Source organism: Cyprinodon tularosa, unplaced genomic scaffold, assembly GCF_016077235.1.
Source record: "Cyprinodon tularosa strain WSP-4 unplaced genomic scaffold, ASM1607723v1 ctg991, whole genome shotgun sequence".
Taxonomy (NCBI): domain Eukaryota; kingdom Metazoa; phylum Chordata; class Actinopteri; order Cyprinodontiformes; family Cyprinodontidae; genus Cyprinodon; species Cyprinodon tularosa.
This window is the reverse complement of record NW_024039775.1, coordinates 103,641-118,401: the sequence shown is the minus strand read 5'-3', so window position 1 is coordinate 118,401 and position 14,761 is coordinate 103,641. Positions and strand designations below refer to the sequence as shown.

Sequence of the window (14,761 nt, the reverse complement as noted above, 5' to 3'; positions counted from 1 at the left end):
ATCTATGGCTCCAGTATTCCTACTGGTTCTGGTTATCTATGGATCCAGTATTCCTACTGGTTCTGGTTATCTATGGATCCAGTATTCCTACTGGTTCTGGTTATTTTGGCCCATTTCAGTTCCACTGGAGTCCAGCAGTTCAGAGCCTCTTTGTTCAAAGTTTAATTCTGGTTCTTATCCGGTCAGAATCACTGACTGAACCGGTCCGGGACCCGTTGAGGCTCAGTAGTCGGTTCCTAACGGATCCGGGACCCGGCGAGGCGATCCGGTAACCATTTAGGCTCACAGATCAGTGCCTCCAGTCGGACCTCTGACACTCATCCACTCCAGCAGCTTAGCAAATGGGATTAACCAATCTGCCATCTGCTCAGCTGAGAGGGAGACGCCGCCGCTTCTCCACCCAGCCCGGTTCTGTTAGTTCTGCCATGAGAGGCGGAGGAAGAACGAGTCGGTGGAGGTGAGGGAACCAAGGGACCTGTTGGGAGAGAAAATGTTTGGGAGGAGCGTGGGTCTGTGGACACTGTGGGCCGTGCTGCTGTCAGGACTGCTGTGCACGGAGACGGGTGAGTGGAGGCGCCTTCATGGCTGTTACCGTGGTTTCTAGAGTCCTGGGCTTGTTTTCTTAGACTGAAGGCCAAAATAGTTCAGGGGAACCAGAACCCTGCAGAACTGAGCTCTGTCAATCAGTTAGACCCAAAGAGAACAGGCGGTTCTGACGACGTAGCAGAACCGTTCTATTAATGGACCCGAATGTTTCAGAAAACCTTCCTGCTCCGTCTGGTTTTACCCTGTAAGACGGTTCTGTTTCCTCCAGATCCTGGTCAGGACCTGGCAGCAGGACCTGTGGATTCAGACCAGCTGTCCTTCAGGAAACACTCGGTTCTGATCCGCAGGAAGAGGAACGTTCTGTTTCCCAGCGGAGTGAAGCTCTGCTCCGAGGAGACGTTCAACCAGGCCGTCAGCAACCACCTGGACTTCTTCCACCTCAGAGGTAACGTCCGCTTCAGCAGGGGACTGCCAGGGTCAGAGGTCGGGTAACCCTGGTAACCAGGGGGTAGGAGGTCATGTAACCCTGGTAACCAGGGGGTCGGAGGTCGGGTAACCCAGGTAACCAGGGGGTCGGAGGTCGGGTAACCCTGGTTACCAGGGAGTCGGAGGTCGGGTAACCCTGGTTACCAGGGAGTCGGAGGTCGGGTAACCCTGGTTACCAGGGAGTCCGAGGTCGGGTAACCCTGGTTACCAGGGAGTCGGAGGTCGGGTAACCCTGGTAACCAGGGAGTCCGAGGTCGGGTAACCCTGGTAACCAGGGAGTCCGAGTTCGGGTAACCCTGGGAACAAGGGAGTCCGAGGTCGGGTAACCCTGGTTACCAGGGAGTCCGAGGTCGGGTAACCCTGGTTACCAGGGAGTCCGAGGTCGGGTAACCCTGGTAACCAGGGAGTCCGAGTTCGGGTAACGCTGGTTACCAGGGAGTCCGAGGTCGGGTAACCCTGGTAACCAGGGAGTCCGAGTTCGGGTAACCCTGGTTACCAGGGAGTCGGAGGTCGGGTAACCCTGGTAACCAGGGAGTCCGAGGTCGGGTAACCCTGGGAACCAGGGGGTCGGAGGTCGGGTAACGCTGGTTACCAGGGAGTCCGAGGTCGGGTAACCCTGGGAACAAGGGAGTCCGAGGTCGGGTAACCCTGGTTACCAGGGAGTCCGAGGTCGGGTAACCCTGGTTACCAGGGAGTCCGAGGTCGGGTAACCCTGGTAACCAGGGAGTCCGAGTTCGGGTAACGCTGGTTACCAGGGAGTCCGAGGTCGGGTAACCCTGGTTACCAGGGAGTCGGAGGTCGGGTAACCCTGGTAACCAGGGAGTCCGAGGTCGGGTAACCCTGGGAACCAGGGGGTCGGAGGTCGGGTAACGCTGGTTACCAGGGGGTCGGAGGTCGGGTAACGCTGGTTACCAGGGGGTCGGAGGTCAGGTAACCCTGGGAACCAGGGAGTCCGAGGTCGGGTAACGCTGGTTACCAGGGGGTCGGAGGTCGGGTAACCCTGGTAACCAGGGGGTCAGACACTGATCTTTATATATTCACTGGATTGCTGATTGACAGAAGTGAAGCAACCGTCCACCATCTTGGTACTCCCCACTCCCACAGAGACATGCAGTGATAATGTCTCCCTGTGCAGCATTTAGCTGCTAAAACCAGCAGTTTTCTGTCTGCAGGAAGACGTTCCACTGGTCATTTCCCAGTCAGTGGATGAACTAAGCAATAAATCCATCTATAGCCGATGGATCCTATAGTTCAGTCTGCAGACTAACATTAGTCTGGCTATCTCAGACTGACTGGAAGACATTGACTGACTATTTTCTAATGTTAGAAAATAGAAAGTAGAGGAAATAGAAAGTAATTCACTGTGAAATGTCAATGTAGGAATTCTTTATTCAGTGGATGATGATGTCGTTTTTGGAGTCTGGTTTATTTCTCATTTGAAAAAGTCATGAGCTGAAAAATATTGCATGTTAGATTGAGGAAAAACAACAACTGAAACCATTTGACCCATATATATATATATATATATATATATATATATATATATATATATGTGTATATATATATATATATGTATTTATATATATATATATATAGAGTCTAGGGCTCTGTTCGAAAACCTAGGACGGGTCCTCCAAGGACGCGGTCTACCTAGACTGGATCCTTCGAAGTCCTTGAAAATAAGGAGACCGGAAGAGTTTAGGCTGTGAATTCGACCAGGTCTACCCTTCGGCGGGTTTTACCGCCGTATGCTCTGTTGCTTAGCAACCGTGAACGTTGACACACAAAGCAGGAAAAGAATGAATACAGAAGTTTTCAAAACTGTCCATTTCTTTTTTATTGTGAAGTGAACAAAGACTACACTCACAAGAATCCAGAGTGGAATAAAGGTTCCAACCACCGGCAGCAGGAACTAATCAAATCAAATGTAATGATAGAAACCTTAGTCAGTTAAATAACCTGCTGCTGTCATTCTGCACATCTCTGATGTTGCTGCTATTTTCAAATTACTGTAAAAATGTCCATAGCTGCATATTGATTTATTCCCCAGTTTTATATTGTTAAAACACTTTACAGAATTGTATTGTTTATATTTTAACTCTTCCCTATTATGTTATTCTTATACATTTTTCTAAGGTCCTCCTTTGTGTGACCATTTTCAATAATCTTTCTGCTGCTGATAATTTGCCCATTGTGGGACAATAAAGGGATTTTCTATTCTATTCTTTAAAAGGGGTAGAAAGATATAAGTAAATCTAAACAATGTATTTATAAAAAATATATCTGCAAAATCTCTAATATTCAACAACAAAAAATACGTAGTTAAGCATATTGTGCAAAACAGCAATAAAAAGATAAAAATCCTATCAGATTTATAGTCCCCACCCTGCAGATATATTAGAATCTGTCCTTAAATTCCAGCCAAACCCATTTACACAGTAACAGATAAAAACCTTTAGATAAACCAAACATTACCGCCACATATCTGACTCTATAACCATTAAAACAACTATTTTTCATTCATTTCAGACGGAACTATTCACTGACTGGATTATTTTAAACTGAACTTCCAATTTTCACCACTGTTTGGCGCCAAGTAACCTTTCCTCTGATCACAGCTTGCTTGGTCTCGCAATGAATCCTGGGATTTCCAAGAATACCGAGGATACATCGGACCCGTCCTTCAAATCAGGCAAAAAGAAGGACGCATTTTAAGGCCGCATAACGAGGATTCTTGGAATCCGACCAGACCTCGGCGCCGCGCTATGACGTAATCGGCCTTCGAATCTGGTTTTCTAAGGATGCGTCCTAGGTTTACGAACAGAGTCTAGATGAGCAGCGCCTATCCTGGAATGTGGACGAGCGTTAATGGCCGGATGGGCGGGGTTAAAAGCTAATGTCAGCACCCAGCTGTCAGTCAAGCTGAGACTGGCCAATAGGAACACAGCCCCGCCCACCATGCAGTTCACATCGAGAGAAAATCCCTTTATTTATTTTATGATCAAATATTTTCTCAGTCTCAGAGAAGATTAGTTTCTGCCCGGTATGAATGTTTTTCTCCAATATGTTTATTTGACTTATTTTCAGATTTTTTTTCTTGATTTTAATGAGAACCTAACAGTAAGTCCATGCTGTGGGATCTGAGGAAACGTCCACATTGTGGATTGACCTCCTGTGGATGATGGTTAGGGTCCAGAAAGGGAAAGCTGAAGTGTCCAGAAGCAGGAATGATAAGGAAAATGTCAGCATAATAATCCGGCCTGCCGCTGGGCTCATGGTACCAATAAGACCACTGGGTCCGTCCTCCCTGTTGGACATGTCTGTGTTGGTGTTTCAGTGTGCCAGGAGACGGTGTGGGAGGCCTTCAAGATCTTCTGGGACCAGCTCCCTGACCGGGACCAGTACCAGGCCTGGGTGACCCGCTGCATCGACGGGTCCGTCAGTATCAGGGATATTGGCAGCTTCTTCAGCCAATCAGAGGAGCATAAAAGCCTCATCAGGAGTGTAGGTTCCCTCCCCTCTGTCTGGATCAATGATGATGTCAGAAATGCTGTTTTGCTGATGATGTTCTGATTTATTTCAGAGAGTTGCACTGACTGCTGCGATGAACAGGTCAGTAAATATTGCTGGAACCAAACCCAGATCCCAGAAAGCTCAAAGGTTTCCTGCTGTTTGTTTATTTTTAGTTTGGTCATTTAAAGCAGAATCATTTCTTATGTCCCTGGATTGTCCTCTGGCTACTGGAGGTGGATTATTGTTGGGATTAGTTTGGACCTAATGACGATCAGTGTGGTGTCTGTGTGTTGACCCTGTGCTGTGTTTCATGGTCTGTCACAGTGAGTCCGCCCCTCCAGGCTCTCCGCCACCGTGCAGGTAGGGTTGGACCATCAGCAGCCCTTCATCAGGGGAAGGCCGGGGTCTTTTTAAGCAGGAAGTCCTCCTGTCCTGGTTCTGTTTGGCTAGAAGTTCAGTCCAAAGAAAGACACAAAACAAAGAAATCAGGCAGATGTTTCAATCTGAGTAAAATCATCAGGAGTTTCTGTCTTCAAAGAGAGGCTGGTCTGACAGCCTGGTCCAGGGTTCTCTTAGGTTCTGACCAGTCGGACTGTGGACATAATGACCTGTAACCCAGAGACAGTCTGTCAGCCTCCAGCATAGAAAAGGAGACCATGTGTGTTTGTGAAACTGAGCCGGGTTGATACAGAACCAGGGTTCTGACCCTGTCTGTGGATCAACGAGGTTCTGGAATCACCTGAGGTTTTAGATTCTTGGTTTAGGAGATCAAAGCAACCCTAACCCATCCTGCCTAAAGCCACAATCTGCTGAGGAACCTCAGAATAGTCTTCATCATTGCTGATCGACCAATGAGTGATGAACCCAAGCTGACCTATGCAGATTAGACAGCCAATCAAAATCATTCTTCTAAAGCAGGTCTAGACTCAGGGAGAGATATGAGAACCGCCTCCTATCTGAGCTTGATTAGAGCCAAATTCTGACGAAGAACCTGAACCAGCAGACTGACCTGAAGGCCTTTAACCGCGCAGTAGAAACAGGAGAGGAGGATGTTCTGAACTTGAGCCCGCTCAGAGAAGCGCTTCCCTGCTGCTGCTCCCTCTAATCCACCAGAAGAAAGATGCTTTCTGCCTTTTAGGTCCAAAGCTTTGCTTCACAACCATTGGCTTTGCAAACATGGCCGGCCCCCATAAAACTGAGGGACGGAGACGACAAGATGAGTGTTTGACTCCTGTTTCAGAGACGGGGCCTGTAGATTATTAGTAGTTTGATGTTTGCTGAGCTTAAAACAAAATGTTGGAGTTTAAAATAAATAAATAAAACGTTCCTTTATCAGCCAGTATTGTTTGAGGGTTCAATGTCCTTTGTCCCTTAGACTCCTCGTTTTGTCAAACTCCTTTGTCCCTCAGACTCCTTTGTCCCTCAGGCTCCTTTGCCCCTCAGACTCCTTTGTCCCTCAGGCTCCTTTGCCCCTCAGACCCCTTTGTCCCTCAGGCTCCTTTGTCCCTCAGGCTCCTTTTTCCCTCAGACTCCTTTGCCCCTCACACCCCTTTGCCCCTCGGACCCCTTTGCCCCTCGGACCCCTTTGCCCCTCGGACTCATTTGTCCCTCAGACCCCTTTGCCCCTCGGACTCATTTGTCCCTCAGACCCCTTTGTCCCTCAGACTCCTTTGTCCCTCAGGCTCCTTTGCCCCTCAGACTCCTTTGTCCCTCAGGCTCCTTTGCCCCTCAGACTCCTTTGTCCCTCAGACCCCTTTGCCCCTCAGACCCCTTTGTCCCTCAGGCTCCTTTTTCCCTCAGACTCCTTTGTCCCTCAGACCCCTTTGCCCCTCAGACCCCTTTGTCCCTCAGGCTCCTTTTTCCATCAGACTCCTTTGTCTCTCAGACCCCTTTGCCCCTCAGACACCTTTGTCCCTCAGGCTCCTTTTTCCCTCAGACTCCTTTGCCCCTCAGACCCCTTTGCCCCTCAGACCCCTTTGCCCCTCGGACTCATTTGTCCCTCAGACCCCTTTGCCCCTCAGACTCCTTTGTCCCTCAGATTCTTTTGTCCCTCAGACTCCTTTGTCCCTCGGACACCTTTGTCCTTTAAATATATCCCACCTTTACTAGTAGTACCATGTCACCTGGAAACTAGAGGGACCATCGGACCTACACATTAGAAATCCAGATTTGTTATCTTTGATCTGAACTAATGAAGTGATTTCATGATTTTAATTCTGAGGTGATGTGAATCGATGAATGATGACCTACTCTTTCTGAGCTGTGGTCTGTCTGAAGTTCAGGTCTGGTTTGTTTAAACATTGTTTTGTTTTCTGTTTGGGCTGCAGATCTGAACCATCTATCCAGACCGAAGAACCTGCAGTGGACTCTCTACCAGGTAGGAGATGCTTTGGTACTTCTCTAGTTTCAGAGAAATCTATTAATGGACAAATACTTAGGAGACAAAGATTGTTAAACCAAAGGCGGCAGCTGTATAGTCATCATAGAGAGCGAACAGCATCCCACTGAACTGCTTATCAACCTGAACTTTTACGTAGACGCAGAGCAAGGAGCCAAGATATGCAGACTTTCTTTGAACCTCCATAAAAAATGCAATGAACACCAATACCTGCGAGACAATAAAACGGTATTTCATTAAAGAAGAGCCAAGGTTCAGCACCTGGACAGAACCTGAAGGCATCTGGTCTTGGTCCATTTTCTCAACATGAGCCTCTGAAGATAAGTTCGGCCCAAAGGCTTAAGAGGACTTTTATATCGGGTTTATGATGATGATGATGATGATGGACACTGAGCTTGAAACAGAATTCTGGAACTATCCATCTAAGCCTGTCCTGAACACCTCTCACCTTTAACTCGGTGCTGCAGTAACCTTCAAACCAGAGTTAATGAGTTTTAGGCGAAATCTTCATCTTCATGGAAAAGCTGGACGTACGCAGAGCTTAGTTACCTTTTGTTGACCCCTTGGTAAGCCTGTCTTAACCTCCCATCCCACCTGAAGGTAAGCTTGTGACCTGGTGTTCAGTTGGGGTTCTGGTGGTGTTGTCAGGGGCATCACCTTTTAGTCCAGGCAGTCTTTGTGAAGGAGGGCTGATTCCCATCACACGCCGCGCTCAGAATAGATCTATAAGCCTATTTACAAGCAGCAGCCTGCTCCATGGATGCAGACAGGGACATGTGGACCAGCCTGACTTAGAAGATCAGCAGCCCCTGCTCCCCTCCACCCCAGCAAAGACCACCATATCAGACAGAATGTAGACAGTAAGACCTGAAACACTTGGAGAAACAGGTCTAAATAAAATCTCCAAATTCAGTGTTGCACAGCCTAACATCGTAGTCTAGAGGAGCTGAAGAAACAATGTAGACATTGCTTTGTTTAGTGGGAAACATGGCAGATGTCCAGGAGGGCTAAGATAGCAGATAACCTTGTTAGCTAACATCATTGGGAAGTGTCAGGAACAATCACTGAACTTTAAACCTTTAGAACAATTAGAAAATACAGAGTTTATTTTAGGCTTCTTTTAACAACAATAGAAATGTAGTTTTGGAATCTTTTAACCGTCTTACTGAGTGAAGAACATGGTGGCCTTCTGTACATCCAGCTGCTCACAGAGCAGAATGTAAGCTAACATTAAGCTTTAGCCGTTCCCATCTAACTCAGCTGAACCACATGTACTGACTTTCATTCAGAGCAGACATGTCTTTGTTTATTGGTCCTGTCCCTCACGTCAGACTGAGCTGGAGACAGACTTGATTTTCTTTAATCCTTTCCTCTAATACCTTTTTGCAGGAGACAACAGTGTTATCATTGGATCACAGCCTATTACAGTCCTTCAAGAGGAGCTTTCTCCTGGCTTTGAAGTCACCTCTTGGACTCCACCACTCTCTGTAATTGAAGCTTCACATAAAGACACTGCAGTGAATTCACTCTCTGGGAATCCTGTGGATTTAACCTCTGACCCTGCTGCTGACACTGTGCCAGAAGACTCTGATATCCAGGAAACTGTAGGCAGCATTACTTCACCAAGTCTGGTCATCAACTACGACAATGCTTCAAATGTTGGAGTCACTTCAGAGGAGATTGTTGAGATGACCACAGAAGTTTTTCCCTCTTCTACAAACCAACTATTTGACATATTCAATCAGGAGGTTGCCGCTGGTTCAGGCACCGTAATAGAAGACGGGAAGCTTGGGGAATATCACCAGGTTATTGGAAGTATTACTAAAGACCCAAGCAGCAAGCAGGTAATCAGTCTACAGGATGATGAACCACCAACAAAGGGGCCAACAGCATTGATTAGTCCAAAGCCCACCATGCCATCTGCTGCAGAAACCTTCACTCTGATGGAAGCAGGGCATCATCCAAATGTGACTGCTGTGGTGGTCGAAGATGTTGGTACAGAAGGCATCACTGAAATGACTGCGATGCAAGTTCTCAGACCCACAGTGGAGAAAATTCTTGATAACTATTTAGATACTATTCCTGGAGGGACTTTGACGCCTGCAGAGAAAGCCACTAAAGTCATGCAAGAGCCCAGTGTTGACGCTGTAGCTCTTGGACCAGAAACGGATATTCTTGTAGAGGAGGACACAGCCCAGGAAGATCCTTCAAAGGCAGCAGAAGATGTTAGCTTAGGTGAAACAAAGGTCATCATGGAGACAACACCAACTGTGTTTCTGATGTTGGAACCTGAAGAAGGAACAGAAATTAACATCAGTGAACGTTCAGAGCAGGAATCAAAGACAAATGTTTCTTCTCAGTCTCCCATCCTGGTAACTATCAGCAAGAGGATCACTGAAAATCGAGAAATTATAGAGATGACAAGCAAACCTCTCCTTACTTTAAAAGAAGGAAACGTTAAGGGTGCTTTTCAAGAAGTGCCAACAACATGGACAATGACAACTGAGGTAACTACAACAGAAAGTGTTGCTCTTGTTCCAGCAGCAAAGCTGGGGGAGATGATAGATGTCGAGGTCAAAAAAGAAGATACAGCCATGATTACAGAAGATGAGGAAGTTGAAGAGGGAGCTAAGGCTGAAAATGAGATTGTTCAGACAGAAGAAGCCACAATCAAACCAGACAAGGCAGAAGATACACAGGACTTCACAGAAGAGCTGTTGGAGCCATTGGAGACATTCGTTGGAGAGAAATCAGAGAAAGTTGTTGTAGAAACAGATGATGCAATAATTAAACCGACAGGAGGTTCTGCTCCAGATGGCTTTACAACTAAAACAGACAGAGAGCCCATGGAGCAACATCAGATTACAGAAGAACCAGATCATACAGACAAAACTGTACATAAACCAGAACCTGTAGGAGAAGCTGTACTGGCAGGAGAAGGTCTGGAAACTGATGCAAATGATCCAGACATTGCAGAAAACACTGAACTTAAAAAGGAACCAGAAGGTGATTCTAAAGTTGAGAAACCGGCACACAAAACTGAACTAAAGTTAGAAACTCCAGTAACGGCAGAATCTTCAACAGAACTCACTGAAAAGCCGTCAGAACCAATGAGAAAGACTGTAGGAGATGCTGAAGTTATTAACATAGAAAGAACCAAACCTTCTGGAGATCCAACACAAGAACCTGAAGCCTCTAGCGAATCAGTCCTAGAGTTAAACCCTGGTATGGGCATGGCACAAGAGGCAGAACCAAGCAAAAGACCAGCAAAAGAAACAGAGTCAACTCTAAAAATACAAACCACACAGAAAACAGCTGAAGCAAAATCAACAGAACTGACGGCACAACCAGAACATGTTCCAGAGCTTACAACAAAACCGTCACAAGAAATAAGTACGGTCCTAAGTCCAGTTAAAGAAGCAGAAGTAAAGCAAAGAGAAGGAGATCCAGAAAAAGAACCAGAACCAACCAAGAAACCGAATGAAGAAATAAATACCACCGAAGAAGTAACACAAGAAACGGAACCAAACATTAAACCATCGCAAGAAACCAAAATGGCTGAAAAAAGCAAAACCACTGCAAGAACATATGAAGCCATATCATCAGAACCGACAGACCAACCAACAGAAGTTCTGGAACCCTCCATAGAACCACCACAAGAAACAAATCAAGTTATATATCAGGAGAAAGAGGTTGTGTCAGAAATTGAAGGTTTAGAAGCAGAACCAGGGCCTGTGTGGGAACCTCATTCCACAGAGAAACCGGGCAAAGAACCTGAACAAAATAAGGAATCAACACAAGAAACACAACCAGCTGTTAAACCCACAGAACAAGCAACCAAAGACCAAATACATCAACCCTCAAGAGATCCAGCATTGTCAGCCGATTCCTTCACTGAGACCACTAAAGAAGAACAACCAGCCAAAGAGTCTGGTCAGGAGGCAGAGACTGTTAAACAACAACCTGGAGCATTTGAGGAACCAACACAAGCTACTTTGAGGTTAGAAAACAATGGTCCAGAAGAGGAGCACATTCCACAATCAACACATGAAACCAGTTTACCCATTAAACCAGATCAGCCAATGGAACGCCCGGAACCAACTTCAGCAGAAGCTACAAGAGAACCAGGCCTCCTGACCGAGACCACTGGTGAATCTCTGCACAAAGTAAAACTTGAAGAAGTAGTCAAAAAAACTCCAGAAACCACCTTGCAGTCTGTACTGGTACCAGAGGCCCAAAATGTATCAACTGATACTACAGATCATACTGAAGATTCATTAAAAGAACCACAGCCCATAAGAGAATTTATGCAGGAACCTAAAACCACAGAAGAACCAACTACAGTATTAGAGCCTCCCATAGGATTAGGCTATAATGAAGAACCTATCACAGAATCGCCACCAAAACCGGAGTCAAGTAAAGATCAAAAACCTCAAGAAGAACCTTCACCTGGAATGCAAACCTCTAGAGATCCAGTAAAAGAATTCAAAGACAAAGAAACAAAAGTCGATCCAACAGGAGAAGCAGATCTTATGGAGCATCCTAAAAGGAAACTAGAACCCACAGGACAACCGGCTCCAGAGGAAGCTGTAGAAGGACCGGTAGAAACCAAACCGTATTTGAGACCCGATGAAGATAAAGCTGGAGTTCGTCCAACATTTTCAGATAAAGTAGAAGAAACATCAGCAGAGGAACAGTTCAAGCACACGGAGGATATAACCTCAGAGATATCGTATAAAGTAACAGAGGAAAAAGAGGGAACAACATCAAACATTCCAGAGGAGGTGCTAGTACTGCCGTCTGCTGAAGGTTCTGAAGAGACTACAAAAGTTCTGCAAGTGTCTGAGTTGGACAGAACTGATGTACCATCTGGATCCCCACAGGGTCCTAAAGTTGACATTCAAACTGAGACCAACAAAGCAACAATTTCACATGTGGTTGAACCTGCCATCAAAGTGACAGAACATGTTCCTAAAGTTGAAGATCCCAGTGAAACATCTCATGAAGTTATGACCCAAGTTCTTCAAGGAACAACATCAGACACATGGTCTCTAAAGACTGTCTTCCCAAAAGAACTTCCCTTCGAGGAAAAGGTTCTACCAGCGGAGAACCGTACCCTGATAGTTCTCCTACCAGCTATCACTGGAGACAGAGAGGTTTTTTCAGAGGCCCATCCTGGTTCTACTGGTGAAACAGATGTGGAAGAGGTAGCTACACCCGGATCATCAACAATAGGACCTGCAGAGAAGGCCCCTCTGGGGTTCACCATGAAGTATGCAGTAGAAACCAACAATGGAAACTTCCTGGATCTAGCAGGCCAACCCTATGAAGAAGAAAACAACTTACTGAATAATAATGGTTTCACAGGAGAACATGAGGAGAACTTGGTGAGCACATATAGAACCAGTGATTAATTAGAACATGTGTTTAAGTCATCATCAGGTGAATATTTTTGTATCTTTTTTATTCTTAGATGGGCAATGAGATAGTTGAGACACTGTTTCGACCCTCGCAGACTCTAAGGGACCATATGGTTGAGCTACGCATCAAGCTAAAAGGAGAAACCTACAACAATGCTCTGAGAGACCCAAGCAGCTTCGAGTACCAACAGCTGGCCAGACAGTTCACGCGAAAGGTGAGCGTCAACCAAAGAGCATCTGGAGCTCTTCAGTTAGGGGTTGTTGTGGATATGGTGGTTTCAGTTGGACATACTTCCATCTTTACACTTCAGGCCCATTATGAGAAAGATTCTCCACAGGTTTTCCTGTCTGGAAAAGAAACAGTTAATCAAACGAGCTCTGAGCCAGTTTTCATGTTTTCATCTCTGATATGAGATGGAGCTTGGCCATTTAAGGCTTTATATCTGAGAAGGAGGATTTTAAATTCTATTCTGGATTTAACAGGAAGCCAATGAAGAGAAGCCAGGATAGGAGAGATATGATCTCTCTTTTTCATTTTCATCAGAACTCTTGCTGCAGCATTTTGGATCAGCTGAAGGCTTTTAACTACAGTTTGTGGACTTCCTGATAGTAAAGAATTACAATAGTCCAGCCTTGAAGTAACAAATGCATGGACTAGTTTCTCAGCATCACCCCTGGACAGGAGATTGCTCATTTTTGCAATATTCCTCAGATGAAAGAAGGAAATTCTAGAAACCTCTTTGATCTGGGATTTAAATGACAGGTCCTAATCAAAAACAACACCAAGATTTTTTACTTTATTATCTGAAATCAGTTTAATCCCATCCAAATGAAGTGACTGACTAATCAGCTTCTTTTTCAGAGACTCTGGTCCAAAGACTATAACTTCTGTTTTGTCTGCATTCAGAAGCAGAAAGTTAAGAGTCATCCAGGTTTTTCTGTCTTCAGACATGCCTGTAATCTATGTAATGGGTTAGCTTCATCTGGATTATAGACAGATATAGCTGGGTATCATCAGCATAACAGTGGAAATTAATCCCATGCTGTCTAATAACTCTACCGATTGGGAGCATGTATAAAGTAAAGAGAATTGGTCCTAGCACTGATCCCTGTGGTACTCCACAGGTAACCTTTGAGCGTGTTGAAGATCTATCATTAACATGAACAAACTGAAATCGATCAGATAGATCAGATTTAAACCAGTCTAGAGCTGTTCCTTTAATTTCAACAAAATATTCAAGTCTTTCTAAAAGAATATTATGATCAACTGGATCAAATGCAGCACTGAGATCCAACAGGACGAGCACAGATACAAGTCCATTATCTGAGGCCATGAGAATATCATTAGTGACTTTCACCAGAGCTGTTTCAGTGCTATGATGAGCCAGCTGGTGAAAGTCAGACTGAAACTCTTCAAAAAGTTCATTATGGTGGAAGTGATCGCAAACTTGTTTGGCAACTACTTTCTCAAGAATTTTAGATCAGAAAGGAAGATTGGATATAGGTCTATAATTGACCAAGTCATCTGGGTCAAGAGACGGTTTCTTAAGCAGAGGTTTAATTCCAGCAACCTTAAAAGCCTTTGGTACATATCCCTGTAACAGAGATGGATTAATCACATCTAGAATGGAGGAGGAGATCAAAGGGAATACCTCCTTAAATAACCTGGTTGGAACTGGATCTAACATACAAGTTGAAGGCTTAGATGAAGACAATAATTTTGCTAATTCAGAAAGTTCAACTGGATCAAAGCAGTCTAAACCCGGTTCAGATTCCATGACTACCTCAGGTACAATCGCGGATAGAGGAGTGCTAATGATCTTATTTTTAATAAGATCAATCTTATTTATAAAGAATCCCATAAAATAATTCCTGCTAAGAGCAGGTGGAATGGACGGTTCAACAGAGCTATGGCTCTGGGTGAGTTTGGCAACTGTATTAAAAAGAAATCTAGGATTATTCTTATTCTCCTCTATTAATGAGGAGAAGTATGCTGCTCTTGCTTTACAAAGGGTCCTCTTATACAGCAGTAAACTATTTTTCCAGACTAGGAAGGACTCCCGCAGGCCTGTGGAGCGATATTTTCTCTCCGGTTTCCTAGCATTTTGCTTCAAAGTACGCAGCTCTGCATTAAACCAAGGAGCAAGCTTTATATTTTCAATGTTTTTCATTTTCAAAGGAGCTGCGTTGTCTAAGGCAGTACGCAGAGAACTAGCAACCCCATCAACAAAATCATCAACCTGTGAAGGGGAATAAGCTAAGCTTTTGCACTCTGCAGCACTGCTCAGTGACACAGAGGAGAGAGAAAGTGAAGCAGATTCTTTAAAATGTATAACTGCTCTATTTGATAATGATCTACTAAAATTGAACTTTCTTTTGGGGGAGGAGAACTCTGTTA

General features: G+C 45.1%; 1 protein-coding gene across 3 annotated transcripts in view; it reads left to right on the top strand.

The window, feature by feature from the left end:
• Positions 1–317: 317 nt before the first annotated feature.
• The window catches only part of LOC119777228, a 32,378-nt gene continuing 17,934 nt past the window's right edge, over positions 318–14,761 (top strand). Inside the window, exons 1-8 of one of the 3 annotated variants that reach the window (XM_038276053.1) lie at positions 318–563; positions 815–991; positions 4,370–4,536; positions 4,616–4,644; positions 4,870–4,905; positions 6,873–6,922; positions 8,333–12,330; positions 12,417–12,578. In XM_038276053.1, the coding sequence (XP_038131981.1) occupies positions 491–563; positions 815–991; positions 4,370–4,536; positions 4,616–4,644; positions 4,870–4,905; positions 6,873–6,922; positions 8,333–12,330; positions 12,417–12,578 (4,692 nt within the window). In that variant the 5' untranslated portion in view covers positions 318–490. The remainder of the gene's footprint in view (positions 564–814; positions 992–4,369; positions 4,537–4,615; positions 4,645–4,869; positions 4,906–6,872; positions 6,923–8,332; positions 12,331–12,416; positions 12,579–14,761) is intronic. The other 2 variants (XM_038276054.1, XM_038276055.1) reach the window with 2 other exon arrangements.